Source organism: Epinephelus fuscoguttatus, linkage group LG2 (assembly GCF_011397635.1).
Source record: "Epinephelus fuscoguttatus linkage group LG2, E.fuscoguttatus.final_Chr_v1".
NCBI lineage: Eukaryota > Metazoa > Chordata > Actinopteri > Perciformes > Serranidae > Epinephelus > Epinephelus fuscoguttatus.
The window spans coordinates 24,509,095-24,522,738 of NC_064753.1; the positions used below are offsets into that span (position 1 = coordinate 24,509,095).

At 44.9% G+C, this 13,644-nt stretch overlaps 1 protein-coding gene across 5 annotated transcripts in view; it reads left to right on the forward strand.

Moving 5' to 3' along the window:
• Positions 1-13,644, forward strand: part of gse1b (Gse1 coiled-coil protein b) — a 188,610-nt gene that overhangs the window by 148,475 nt on the left and 26,491 nt on the right. The window contains exon 1 of one of the 5 annotated variants that reach the window (XM_049565150.1): positions 924-1,175. The exons of 3 other annotated variants lie outside the window; for them this stretch is intronic. Coding sequence is in view for 1 of the 2 variants with exons in the window: in XM_049565131.1 (XP_049421088.1) it covers positions 12,411-12,444 (34 nt within the window). In the remaining variant the exon portion in view is untranslated. Of the gene's footprint in view, positions 1-923; positions 1,176-12,225; positions 12,445-13,644 lie in introns of those variants that run through there. One more of the 5 variants, XM_049565131.1, reaches the window with a different exon arrangement.

Here is a 13,644-nt window from a genome sequence, read left to right on the forward strand (position 1 = left end):
ACACAACTTCTCTATACAGTTTAGTTTGTTCCCCCACCTGGCAGACATCCACTTTGCCTGGCACAGAACAAATAATAACAGTGACATTTCCTCCTAATTGCCTTGACACTTGCTTAAATTTTAACTCACATTGAATTATTGACCCTGCAGACATCAAACACAGCAAAAAAAGTCAGTTCAGTGGCAGAAACCACAGATCTGGACCGCTTTTAATCTGAAATGCAAAGTTCTTTATCTGTCGACCAAATTTCATGAAAATAAAGAGAGAAACAAACTAAGTAAGAGGAACAAACGTAACCTCCCTGGCAGAAGCAGTGAGCCAGCTAACTTTTGGTGGATTTATCCTCGCTTGTCACAGCCTTACATGTGTCTGATGGTTCAGGACACGATAAGAGTGTAAGATTACTTATGCAAATCTCACTCTGAGCAACAGAATTTCCCGCTTCTGATCATCCATTTAAAAAGCGGTTGAACCCTTCTACTGTGATAGTGCCTATACTAGGCTGGCATGTTTTCAGGTGTCGTTGTGCTGTTTGTCATGCTGCGGTAGCCTGCAGTGCTGTGAGTGTCTGGGGGCTAGACGGCAGCTGTGTTGAGCAGAGTGTTGGTGACAGTTTGTCTGTGGCAACAGCACCTGGCTCTGTTTAGAGAGTGATTAGGAGAGTCCCAAGCAGCTCCCCATACTGTTTACACAAGGAGCCTGGAGTTAAAGGTGACCCACTTTGCATTTCCTTATCAACAGCTCCCATTGATAGCTTTGAATAGCACAGACTGTAGAGAGGCCTTTGCATGGGTTTACATAGTTCCCTATTAGAGAGAATGGGATGTGTTTGACTGGGAGAGGCTTAGATTTGACTAGCATTACAACAATGTCCTGAGGTGGTATGAAAATGTGGGTGCACACACCGCTCTCTTTGTGTGTCAGGGCAGGGCTGATATGTGGTCTGCCTGCGTGATGGTGGAGAAACCACAGTTGGATGTTTAGGAAATACAGGTTTTATTCGGCCATCATATCTCTCCATCTCTTCCACCACCTCTCTCGTCTGCTTTTCTCTTTCTCTCTCTTGATCTCTCTTCTTCTGTCTTCCGAGCTACAACTCTCCATGTACGCCTTGTGGATTTTGTGGCGGTGGGCCCTGTTTGATGCTTTTCCCTTCTGGATGGACAGGAGAAGTGTGAGTGATTGCGTGTGTCTAAGCGTCCCCTGCCGGGTGTAAAAACAGGTAGTAAAAGCTGTAAATGTGATGACCGGTGAAGACAGCTGAACAAACCGGTCATAAAGTATTTATCTGAAGGGAAGACGGACAAAAAGTTGGATGGACGTCCACCTGTGTACAGACAGGCAGATGGATTCACAGGTAGAGGAAGGAGTTGTAAAGTAGATAGCCAGAAAACCAAAAACTTCCTGTAGCTCATGACTTTTGTTCTCGTACCTGCTGCTTTTTGCTCCATATTTCACTGATACAGCTGCTTATCACGTCGTGTCTGTATGCGTGTGTTTGCTCTCCGTGTGTGAGAGCAAGCCTAACCTGCTCTGTAAGCCTGGCCTGCGTAGGGACATATTATGTCCCTGTGTCATCCAGCATTGCTGTTAAACATTAAACAATATCCAATTTTTCACCCCCAGGTATTGTTTATGTGTGTGCGTGGGGGGGATGATACACGCTTTCAAAGATGTTAAGGGTGTGGTGCTCATTTGCCTGTCACACAACATGGCACACAATCACACACCTAGTGACACACCACACAAATTTATGGCCTGGCAATTAGTGGGACATGCAATGAAACTTGTTTGAGATCACGCCAAGCAGTTGCCTGACATGTAATGTTAGCTGGAAAAGAGTGTCTGCAGGTAATGTAAACAGGGAAGGTTCCAAATAAAAGCTGCATTAAATAATTGTATAGCTATTAGTTAGTTCATATACACCTGCTGCTTTTGAAGAGTTGGTTATGTGGGAGTTTACATTACATTTTTTCCTCCCACTTTATAGACTCAAGTATGTTTGTCCACTTATCTCATACACTTTGTGCCCATGTCACTTAAAGATAAGTCATAAAAACAGCCACAGATCGTAGCTTGCATCTAGATTTATATGGTAACATAGTTTGAACATGTATGTTTTTGTGAATGCACTGTAGATTTACATCTCACCCTTTCTGGCTCACTCTCATATCTTCATCTGTGGGTGTGGGTGTGGGTGTGTATGGGTGTGGCAAACAGATGTTAACAGGCGCCCCAGTCACCTGATTTGCCCCATTTCTCTTCAGCAGCGGGATATTTGAGCTTTAGTTTTCCATTTGTTTCCCTCTACCCAAAGACTTATTTTTCTGTGGCTTGATTGTATCTTTGAATTGTTGTTTCCACGGTTTGTTACTATTCAGTTTGGGTGGCATCTGTTTTTTTCATACTTTGCAGAAATTTTACTGAGGTATGCGGTATATGTCAATCTTTGTATGCAGCGCTACCAAACATTCCCCACACCCCACCAACCACCGGCAAGTTCGCTTTGTTCCGCAAGCTTTTTCGCTTTTTCAGTTTAATTAATAGACAACATGAACTCACAAAATGTCATGAAAGGTAATATTCCTACATCTATCTTCCTTATTAAACTGAATTCAAGTTTTTCTCTTTCACCGAACTAACACTAGCTTAATTGCCTTGTTAACTCATTGTAAAATGCACTTCGAATAAACATTCAACCCAAAATAAAACTCACCAAAAGTGTCCTGGTTAGTTAGTTCACTGTTCCAACAGTTACCAACTCGATCGAAATAAACCCTTAATTCACAGAGTTAGATTTCAAAATACGCTGTTTTTCCCTGCAGTCTCTCTGCCGTTGAGGGCCAGCTATTCCCAGTCCTGTAACGTTATCCCCACCAATGGCGGTGGCCATATTTGTCCGCACAAGTAGAGACTGACCTCTGATGGCAGGTGATTTGCACTACATACAATACATTCTCAGTATGGCATCTCAGTATGAGTTTAATACAAAGATGAGCGTCTGTTTTTTGAAGGTATTGAAAATCATACCATCTGGATTTCTAAATACCCTGTTATACAATAATACTGTGTTACTGCCCAAGCCTTATTCCTGTCTCCATTTTTCTGTACTTTTGTTTGCCAAACTTGAGCATTGTGCTTTTTGTGCCATTAAAACAAATTAAGCCAGTCGAGTCGAGGCAGAGTCACGCTGATTTTCTTTATGGTCGCAAATCCCATGTTCAAGACCCATTCCCTGATTCACACTGGATGCGTGCTGCTTTTGTATCCAGTGTGATTTCATTTAGACAGCAGCACACAGCACAATGCTCTGCAGTGGAGTAATTACAAGCAACCTTTTCATAATGTTAACTTTGTTTGTATTCTCAATCTTCAGCTTGGATTAGATTGTCTGAGGGCAACTGGAAAAAAAAGAAGAAAACATTTCCATTCACACATGAAAAAAAAGAAGTCTTGCAACATCCAGCAGACTGAACAACATTCTAGATATCTTTAGATGATGTGTATGTTTGTGTAGCTGATGTTTGCTGCTGTCGTTTTCCTATCCCGGGGCCTGATAAGCGTTGGCCAAACAAACACAACACAGGCAACATGAGAGCAGTAGATAAGCGAATCATACACACACTCAATACTGACCATACTTGACTATTGCCCTTACCAAATAGGGCCTCTTTCATTCAACATTTTTTTTTTTTCGGTGTGTGTTCCGCTGCACGAATCATACAGTGTGTGTGTGTCTGTCTGTCTTGTCTTTGTGCTTTCACCAGTCACACTCTCACAGTATAACCCAGCATTGTGCTAAAGGCTACTCCTCAACAAAGGCCTTTTCTTTAGCTATCACATCATCATCTCTCTTTTCCCCTCTATCTGTGTCTGCTTCTATCTCTCCTCAACATGTCTGTCTGCTTGCCTCTCTCTCGCTTCCTCTCCTTCTCTCTCTCTCTCTCTCTCTCTCTCTCTCTCTCTCTCTCTCTCTCTCTCTCTGTGCCCAAGATATCTGCTATATCAGCTGACTGTCATATTGTGTGTGTCTGTTTGTTAGCATGCCTCCTTGTGTATGAGAACAAGGTCAGGCATGTGCCTGAAGAAGTGAAGTGGATTTTGTGGCCATGTGTTTTAATCAGCTCATGGACAGAGCTGCATGCCTGTGTTGGTGGAGGCCACAGTTGCCGTGTTGAACGTGCTCTCGTGGAAGCTGTAGTTGCCAGCTAGACTAGTTTTATCTGCCTGGTATTTGCATTACTAAAGGGTATCCGTTTTGGGGCACTGTTGTTTTTTTTCTTTCACATTTCTGTTTATATCTCTTCTCACATCTTCCGTAAGTGTTGCCTATTTCAGTTTCACATCAACGATACATGCTTCTCCTTTCCGCTAAACAGATAAAACAAATACACAGGAAAGAAGTATTCCACATGAAAGCTGTTGTATGGCTTTCACATAGCATCAAGTAGTCTACTAGAGTAGACTCTTATGTAGTAGAGATGTTACAATACAATTTTTGCCTTCCTGATTCCGAAACCCTAACTTGCAGCCAATACCAACTATCGATCCAATACCTTGGCATTAAAAAAAATAACAGCTGTATACTTCTTACCCTGAAACTAAAGCTTTTCATATTGTACATGATGCCTTTTTACTGGTAGGACTACCCAGTGTTAAATACTGCCAATACTGCTGACACCTTGCTAACGGCTAAAACAATTTATTGGAAATCAATTCTTTTTCACTGCTATACAACAGTAGCCAGCAGCCGCACAGCACAACTTGCTGTGTAGGCTACTGTTTCAAAGCAGTGAAGAAAAATTCATTCCCGTTTTATCTAGCTGTTACACTACTGTTAAGTTTATTGATAAATTACATGGTATTGTGTTGGCGTTTAGAATAGTGTGCTTGCCGATACCCGATCCAGCATTTTAGGCGGTGTCAGAGGCGTTTCTGATACTGGTATCAATATCATAACTCTTTTAAGTAGGGATGCAACTACCAATATTTAAATCTAGCATTTTTTTTAATTGTTTGGTCTGTGTCACAAAATTGTGGGAAAAAATGCCAATCTGGACTTCCCACACAAGCTAATGTCTCTGAATGTCTTCTTGTGTCTGACCACGACATACATTGAAGTCAAGCAGGACATTTGCTATGTGAGAAGTTGAAACTTGAGAAATTGCTGCATTTGTTCACGTTTTTTTTGCTTGGTAGATGACTGAAATGATTAGTCAGTCATAAAAGTTGTGGCTAATTATATTTCTGTTGATCAGTTAATTGGCTCATCGCTTCAGTTGCCAAGGTCATGTGAAACCTATGGTAATTGAGTATCTTTTTATCTTTCAGTTAAATCTTCATTCATGGATATGTTCTGTGTAGACAGAGGGAAGTCATGAGGATTTGTGATTCGGAAAGAATGGGTCATTCATTTGTCAGCACAGAGCACATTCAACGAAGGCCTGATTTTGATGGGTTGCACACATTCCACTGGTCCAACTAACAACCAAGCAATACCAATACTGAAACTGATTATCAGAAACACAAGAGCCATTAAGACTAATCTGGTTTGACCCCTAAAAATGTTGTAGAAAAGTAGAAGTTTTTGATGAGCTTCTATTCTACAAATTATTTGTGACATACCCAAAAGAATATAGGACACCATAGGTCTCAGCTCTGTGGCCAATAGAAACCTTGTTGTTGTGGCGACTCACTAAAATGTGTGGCTATGGCGACGGCGGGTTGTCTCCTACTCGCCTAGAGGAAAAAGGTTCACTCATCAGTCCATACAACATCAGCACATTCAGACTCGCACACATGTACAAGCAGGAACACACACCAATTATACCAATTACAAGATTACAACAGGGCAACTCTCGGCAACCAGACCCTGCTATGGAAAGTCAAGTTGGTGCTGTGTGTGTGTGTGTGTCTGCGTCTGTGTGAGTGTGTGCACGCACACGGTGGAGCCGCTTGGGAGTCAGGGCCCATGCAGAGCACTTGGAGTGCTAATTAGGCAACCACAACCCAGCAGAGTACATCACAGACAGAAAGGGAGAATAGAGGGGAGAGAGAGGTTGAACAGAGGATGAAGTGAGGGCTGTATGTAAGGGAGCTGGCAAAAACAGTGCTCATCTCCCGAGGAGGCTTGTGGAGGGGCGAGAGTGAGAGATGAAGAGAGAAGGAGGGGGAAAGTTGAAAGTTGATGATAACTAAAATATGTTACAGGCAGCGATGTCCCCAGGCATCGAGAGCTTTACTGTACAGAACAATACAATTTATCCAGAACTGTGTGGGCTGTCTGTGCCGAACAGTATCGCAGGTGCAGAAACCATGAAAAGCTCCATGGTGCATCCTTCTTAGTATGTGTTTGCTTCTATTTATGCTTTGGGTTCATGTGAGATGTGCAACATCTGTCAAATCTCCCTGCCCTGCTGGGTAGAGCCGCACTGCCACCTTTTCCTGTTTCTGTAGCAGGTGAGGTTGATTAAAAGAGAGAGGAGTCGGAAGGACCTGCTGCTGCTGATGATGATGATAGTGATGGTGATGATGACGACTGTGAGTCAGAGCTGACTCCCTACCTCCTCTCACAGTCGAACAGCTGGGCAGGGGCTGAAGCTGGCCCTCTCATCAGGGGAGCGGCAGGGCTGTGTCCCCCTCAGCGAGAGGCTACAGAGGGCACAGCCGTACAGACAGCAGCTTGACTCCTGGGGCATGGACCACAAAGAGCCAGAGACACAGACAGAAGGCTCTTATGTGTGTTTGTGTGACTGAATGTGTGTGTGTCTGCATGTGTGTGTTCACACTCTCTAAGCAGCGTTGTGAAGCGTAACCAGACTGTTCTGTCATACGCCCACGCTGGTGTCTCAGAGAACACAGCCACACACTCCCCAGATGACATGCGTGCGCACACACACAGACACACAACCCTAGCAACCCCTACCACAGCCGCTATGTAATTAACAGACAGAGGAAATGGCGCTGTTGGGGTGGGTGAGTCGGATGCAGGGAGGAGGAGAGGAGAGAAAATCATCTCAGCTCGTGCCTACCCTCAAGACACAATCTGCTTCTCTGTGGCTGTGTGTGTTGGAGAATAAAAGAGAGGAAGGTGAAGATAGGGAGAGAGATGCCGGCTGGTCTTTTGAAATCTCTGTGTTTTTGTTGCAAGCTGCTGGCAGGCAGGGTTTTTTTGGAGTTGGGGGGGGGATACAGAGCAAGTGGAGGAGAGGAAGAGAAGTAGGAGGTGAGGGATGAATAATAAGGTGTGTGCCCACATGCACGCTCACACACACACACAGCCGTATCATTTAAAGCCACACAAGGTAAAAGACAGGAAGGCTGCTCTCTTTGCTCTTTGCACAGAGGTGTGTGTGTGTGTGTGTGTGTGTGTGTGTATGTATGTGTTGAAGACACTGACAGTGAACCAGGTTAGAGGGAGATGTACTCTGTTCTCTGCTGTAGCTCCATAATGGAGGCCTGCTGTATAATGACAGCTCAGACACACAGGCAATTCTCTCTCTCTTTCTCTCTTTCGGCTTCTTGATTGATCTCTTGCTCCCTCTCTCGCCTCCCTTCCTTGTTTCTCTCTGTCTCTTTGTCTCCTCTTTTCTTTTTACCCTCCTCTCTTCTTCTCTCTCTCTCTCTCATTCTCCAGTGGAATTGTCGCCTTTGATTCTGCTGCTCCGCAGCCACAGTGCTGCTGTTTCAGGATTTCTCTGATATTAGGGCTTTCTCTTTGGTATGGACTAAAAGAGATGGCGTGCATGCGTGCAGTCATGCACTTGCAGGTGTGTGCGTGTGCAAACACACACATGCTCGCTCATACACATCCGTTCTACAGCGCCTGAGGGTAGATTGCTCTGACATCTCATCTCAGAAGTCAAACAAACCTGGAACTACCAGAGCAGGTTTATCCTGCTGTGTTCCTGGATGATGTGTGCGTGTGTGTGTGTGTGTTGCTTTATGTGTTTTCAAGACAGAGATCATGACATGCATCTATTTGTATAGTTTATGTTGAAGCCCTGGTATTCATGTGTATGAGCATTTACAGCTGCTCTTGAGGTTGGGTTCCTGCTCTCTTGCTTGACCTACATGAACCGCCTTTTGCTTTCTTTTCTGGAACGCCCATCTGACCAGCTCTAAGATCATCCTTTGTTCTTTTATCACACCTTCAAAGACTGCTTATGAGTACAGTACATGAGTGATATTTATAAACAGTGTATCACTTCAAGTGTTGATTTTGTCAGTCACAGAGATATGTATTTTCATGCTGTCATTCAGGCAGCTATACAAGGTGTCATTTCTGAAGTTCCCTTTAGATTGAAGCACTCCCGTGATGCGACTGTGGTAGCAGCTATTATGACCATATTACATTCTGTTTTGCTAGGTTGGTTTCATTCATGTCACTTCATCACTGATATATTTGGCACCCTCAATTTTTCATCTCTATCTTTAGTTGGAAGTTTCCTTCATGCTGAGCTTTTTACAAACCCTCCTCCCTTGGTTTCCATCCTCCTGTCAGCACATCTTCAGCCAACTGGCAAGTCAGTCAACCATTCATGATGACATGTACTCATCCAGCCGACTCTAAATCCCTCCTGTGTCACTGGCTGAGCTACTTATTCTGGGTACTTTGAGCAGGTTGAAGGTTCCAACCTGTGTCCTCTGTTTGAAGTATGCTTTCACACTGAGCGATCAGCTTCACTGTGATACCATGAGCAACTGTGATCAGAGTTCATGATCTTAGCAGTGAGGGGATTTCCTTTTATTTATGACAAGATGGCATGATAAAAGGTGTTGCTTGTCTTGATGATGTGTTGGAGGCTTGCTGGTCTGCACAACCTGCAGGAAAACGTTTGTCAGCTGCAGCTCTTCACCTAACCAGTTCACTAAGGCCACGTCTTGTTTACTATTCCCTGCAGTGTTTGAAACCTGTCTCCTGACAAAAAGTGTCAGTATCCCACTGTTGAAGCAAATTTCAGTCACTTGTTAATCGTAACAACAAATTGAGCTGAAGATTTTGTCGCTGCTTCATAATAAAAGCCGTCCAGTAGGTTGCTGGTTGAAAACAGTGAAATGTGAAGCAGCAGTAAATGTTTGTTTTGTATTAGCAAATACAGCTTTGATAGAAAACAGCAAGGGTGCTATTTGTTAGAGGGAAGTAAGAACAGGAATGTAGGAGTGGAACAAAACACCAAACCACAAAGGCTATGTTACACCGGAGCTGCACAAGTATTCAAAGCTGAGCACAGCAAGACTTTGAGAAACCGTGCTTCAGTCGCCTGCCTGGCCACACATGTTGAGCCAACCAGTTTATTACATTGACATATTTATTGCTCATTTGAGGGCAGACACTGACCGGTTTTGGCTCTGCTCCTAAGCGGCACCACAATATTGTGGCATAGCTGAAGTGTACCGAGCCGCTGGAAAAGAGGCATCTGCTGCCCCAGTGAAGTAAAGCGTGGATACACAATGTCGGCGGTGCAGTTCCAGCCCATGCTGCGTTGGACTTGGCCACACCAGGTTTGTGGCTGGATCAGATAGATGGGCCAGCAGCACTGCCCTGCTAGTTTTAACGAGCTGATAGGCAAATCCCTTCCTGGTTAAAGATTAACCACTCGCTAGAGCTGCCACTGCATTATCTCCCTGCTGGCCGGGGCATACAGGAGCCAAGAGGATTTACTTTATATGAGTGTGTGCGCGTGTGTGTGTGTGTGTGTGTGTGTGTGTGTGTGTGTGTGTAAAAGAGAGAGAGAAAGAGTAATCTGCATTCCAACCAGCAAAAGGGTGGAACTGCGAATGTGTGTGTCAGTGTGTTTGTTTGACTATGGGAGTTAGTGATCGGCTTTACTCCCAGCGGGGTGTTAAAACTGTGTGTTTACTGTATGCCATTTAGCAGTCAATCTGCTGTGTATGTGTGTGTGTGTGTGTGTGTGTGTGTGTATGGGCGGGATCATGTTTGTGTGTGGTTTGTTGTAATCTACATTCCTTTTCTTTCAGGGCTTTGTTTTGTTTTCCCTTAGGGCGTAACGGCATTCAAAGGGTTAATTGCATGAGGAAGCTTGGTGTGTAACAGACTCCTTTAACCCTTGGGTTGTCAGTGAAAAAATAGTTTATTTTTTTGCTACAGATAGATTTACTTCAGTCATATCTCCTAAGACCTTTGCATTAAGGCTCTAAACCTTGCATGAGGATGTGGCCTTTGTCCCTTTCGTAATCCACAGCAATATCATTTAAAATGTATTTTTCCTTTTGTGTATCACTGGATTAAAGGACGGTGACATATGCTGTTTCATCTACAGAGGACTTGCCTCTGATTAACTGGGAGACAATGCCATCTGCTGGATGTTTGAAGGACGTAGAGCCAGGGATTGCCTAAAACACTGAGCAAGTGTGCTGTAACTGAGTGATGATAAGAGGTGGAGGCAGGCTCAATAATCTGGAAATTCATAAGACATTACTCATCCTGGGTTGCTTAGATCATGCTATTCATCATAACTTACTCTGAAAAGAGAGCCTTGACTTGCGTGGCTTGTGTTTCTCTGGCTTAGAAAGAAGAAGTGGAAACGGAGATCAGAGAGAGTTCTCTCTTGTTAAACCGTGCACACCCACATAACCTTAATACTATTATTGATTTCCACTTAATCCTGTTGTGTATGTTGTAATCAATGCCTTAAAGTAGAGAGTGTTTCACCATGCTATAGGTGGGACCTCTTGTAAAGCTTGTCTTCTTTTTTTGTATGTTTTGGGCATTCTTATCTTTATTGGACACTAGAAAGTGGGTAGTGGACAGGAAATGAGGACAGATAGAGGAGGACATGCAACTAAACCAGACTTTAGGTTAGTCCACCCCTAGGTCATCACCAAGACGCCCCATGAGCCAAACTTTTACTTCTGAGTACCAGCAGAGGAAGACTGGACAGGAAAAGCCATGTAAGCACCTGCAACCCCCTCAGCCCCGACCCTGCTCCATACAAGCTTCTTCAGACGGACAACATCAACACAGACAGCAAAGGGACACTCTTCTTTAAAACAAGCAGCTTGATCCTTGTGATGCTAGAAAGGAAAGGGGTGTAAGAGAGGCACAAAGACAGAGGAGAGTGTAGCGGTTCTGTGTTTCCTCTGGGGAGTTCTGAGGAACAGAAAGGAGTCGTTGTCGAGAGGTGGCCTTTGGCACAGTGCTCGTCACCGTGTAGCTTTACCCAAAAAGATAATCTCTCTCCCTGTCATTGCTCTCACTCCTTTGCTGCTTTGAGAAAAGTAGCAAGTGACGGAGGGAGGAAATGACTAAAGAAACGACTCATTCACACCCCTGCAATGACAGCAGGACGGACAGAGGGGAAGTCAAACCCACGCATTTTACCCTTTTCCTGAGCCCTCCACCCCCAGACAACCATTACGCATTAGTCTCCTCCACCCTGATAAGAATCCCTTGTAATTGTAGTGCATGTAGCCTTTGTGTGTGCTTTTATGGTTCAATTGCACATTTTTGGTATGACTTCCTTGTTTGTATGAGATGGTAAAGGTTGATTGGATTTCATTACCTATTTGTTTGGGAGGTAGGTGATGAGCATTTCCAGTTGTGACAGAACAACAATGCCGATAAATAAAGCAAATTGAAATGCATTGAGGCAGATATTCCCACACAAAAGGGTTTCTCTCTTATGCTTTGGGCTTGACACAGGCCAGGACATGTCCTCTTCCTTTCTCTTTCCCTCTCTCTTTTCTTTTTGTGTCTCAAGAAGGGAAGGGCGCCCCACATATTTAACCTACTCCCCATCCATCTATATACATGCACACATACATACACACTGCCTGTCGCTCCCCAGCCATGGGGTCAGATGTGATGACCAGCTGAGCACTCTCCCCTCCACTCCTCCTCCTCCTCCTCCTCCTCCTCCTCCTTGTCTCTTCTCCTCCTCTCCTCTCCCCTCCCCCTCCTCCCGCTTGCCTTGGCAGGGCATGCATGCCTGTGTCTGTTATCTACAAATGGCTGAGGAATTATAGGTTGAGAGGGGAGGAGGAGGAGGAGGAGTGAGGGAGAGTGTGAGAAGGGAGGGCGGGAGGGGAGGGAGGCGGGGGGTGGGGGTGGGGGGGGGGGGGTCATGTGACATCGCAGCAGCTGCTAGGCTAAGAATTTCTGTTTTCTCACTTAGAGGGAGAGAGAGAGAGAGAGAGAGAGAGAGAGAGAGCAAGGAGGGGAGAGATAGGCGGCGTGTGTGGTGTGTTGCTTTGTTAGATAAGCTCTAAACGGTCTTTGTGAGCGGCAGCACGAGAGACAGGAAGGCAGGCGGGGAGGGAGTGAGGGTGGATGGGTGAGAGGAGATAGAAAGACGGAGAGCAAGAGAGAGGGGAGCAGGAAGATGGTGTGTGTCCTGTCGGTGGCTGCCGGTGTGTGCTGGGCTGGGCTCAACGTGAAGATGCAGCCATGGGGGATCCAGGCGGCTCCACTCCTTTGTGCAGTAAGGAGCTTCGACCACGCTTTTAATTTATTGTTGGGTGGCGGGGGGGGGGGGGGTCATGAACCACTGCCAGACCTCCGGATGTGTGCCTCTGTGTGTATTTGTCAAGCTATGTGCTTGTCTGTCTCCTCTTTCACTGTTACTCGTGTATGTGTCTGTCAGTACTGTGGTTTTATGTGTGTAGTTGATAGACTGGGGCTTTAAACACACTGCTCTGTCTCTATAGCATGTTAGGTTTTACAAAAAGTTCTGTGTGTATTTGTTTGACTCCTTTCTTTGACTTTTTCTGACTTTCTCTAGAGAGAGGGAGAGGGAGGAGCACAGTCATACTCTAGTGCCTGACAAAGTCACGCTACTGGACTGGGCAATTGGTGTGTGTGTGTGTGTGTGTGTGTTTGCTTGTCTCTCAATGGCGCTGTGTGTGTTGGTCAGACAGTAGTCATTGTTGATCCCATTATTAATTGTGTGCTGGGTTCATTCTGAGTGCACTGGGTAACTGGGAGGTTATAGGCAGGACAACTCGAGAGGTGTTGGGAATGTTATTCACTCTCTCATGCCCAACTTGCCGCTGTGTGTGTCCACTCAAACAACACACACACACACACACGGCTCTGCTTGCCTCTCAGGAGGGAACATGATCTTTTTATAGCCCTCTCAGCCTCTGGGGTAAACCCAGATATAACTCCTACTTATCTAATTGTGCTATTGATATGCTGTTAGTAAGCAGCTTTTATTCCACTCAGTGTGTCTTTGTCTTAGAAGTTGTTGTGTTAGCTCGAAGTTTACTTTGAATGTTGATTCGAGGATTCTGGACAATCCCCAGAGAGTGTGTGTCTGTCTATGTGTGTGTGTGTGTGTGTTTTGATGTAATAGTTAATACCTCTGCCACGAAAAACTAGTCTGAACTCACACTGTCCTCTGAGCCACCCCTTAATGTGTGTGTTTTGCCCGAGCATGTAGGGCTATCACACGCCGTTCTGGCATTTAGGGATTCCACTGACCGAGGGGCTGTCAACACACACACATACACAGGAAGGAAAGGGACAGCCGTCTCAACCCTCCTCACTCTTTCTCCCCCTTCACCCACCAAAGAGCTCGTATAAATGTGAAACTGGAAAGAGACATGACATAAAAAAGTCACCCTTTCCACTGTCGCTGTTGACTTCATCTCTTTTCAGTGCAGTGTATTTTCTGTCTTGG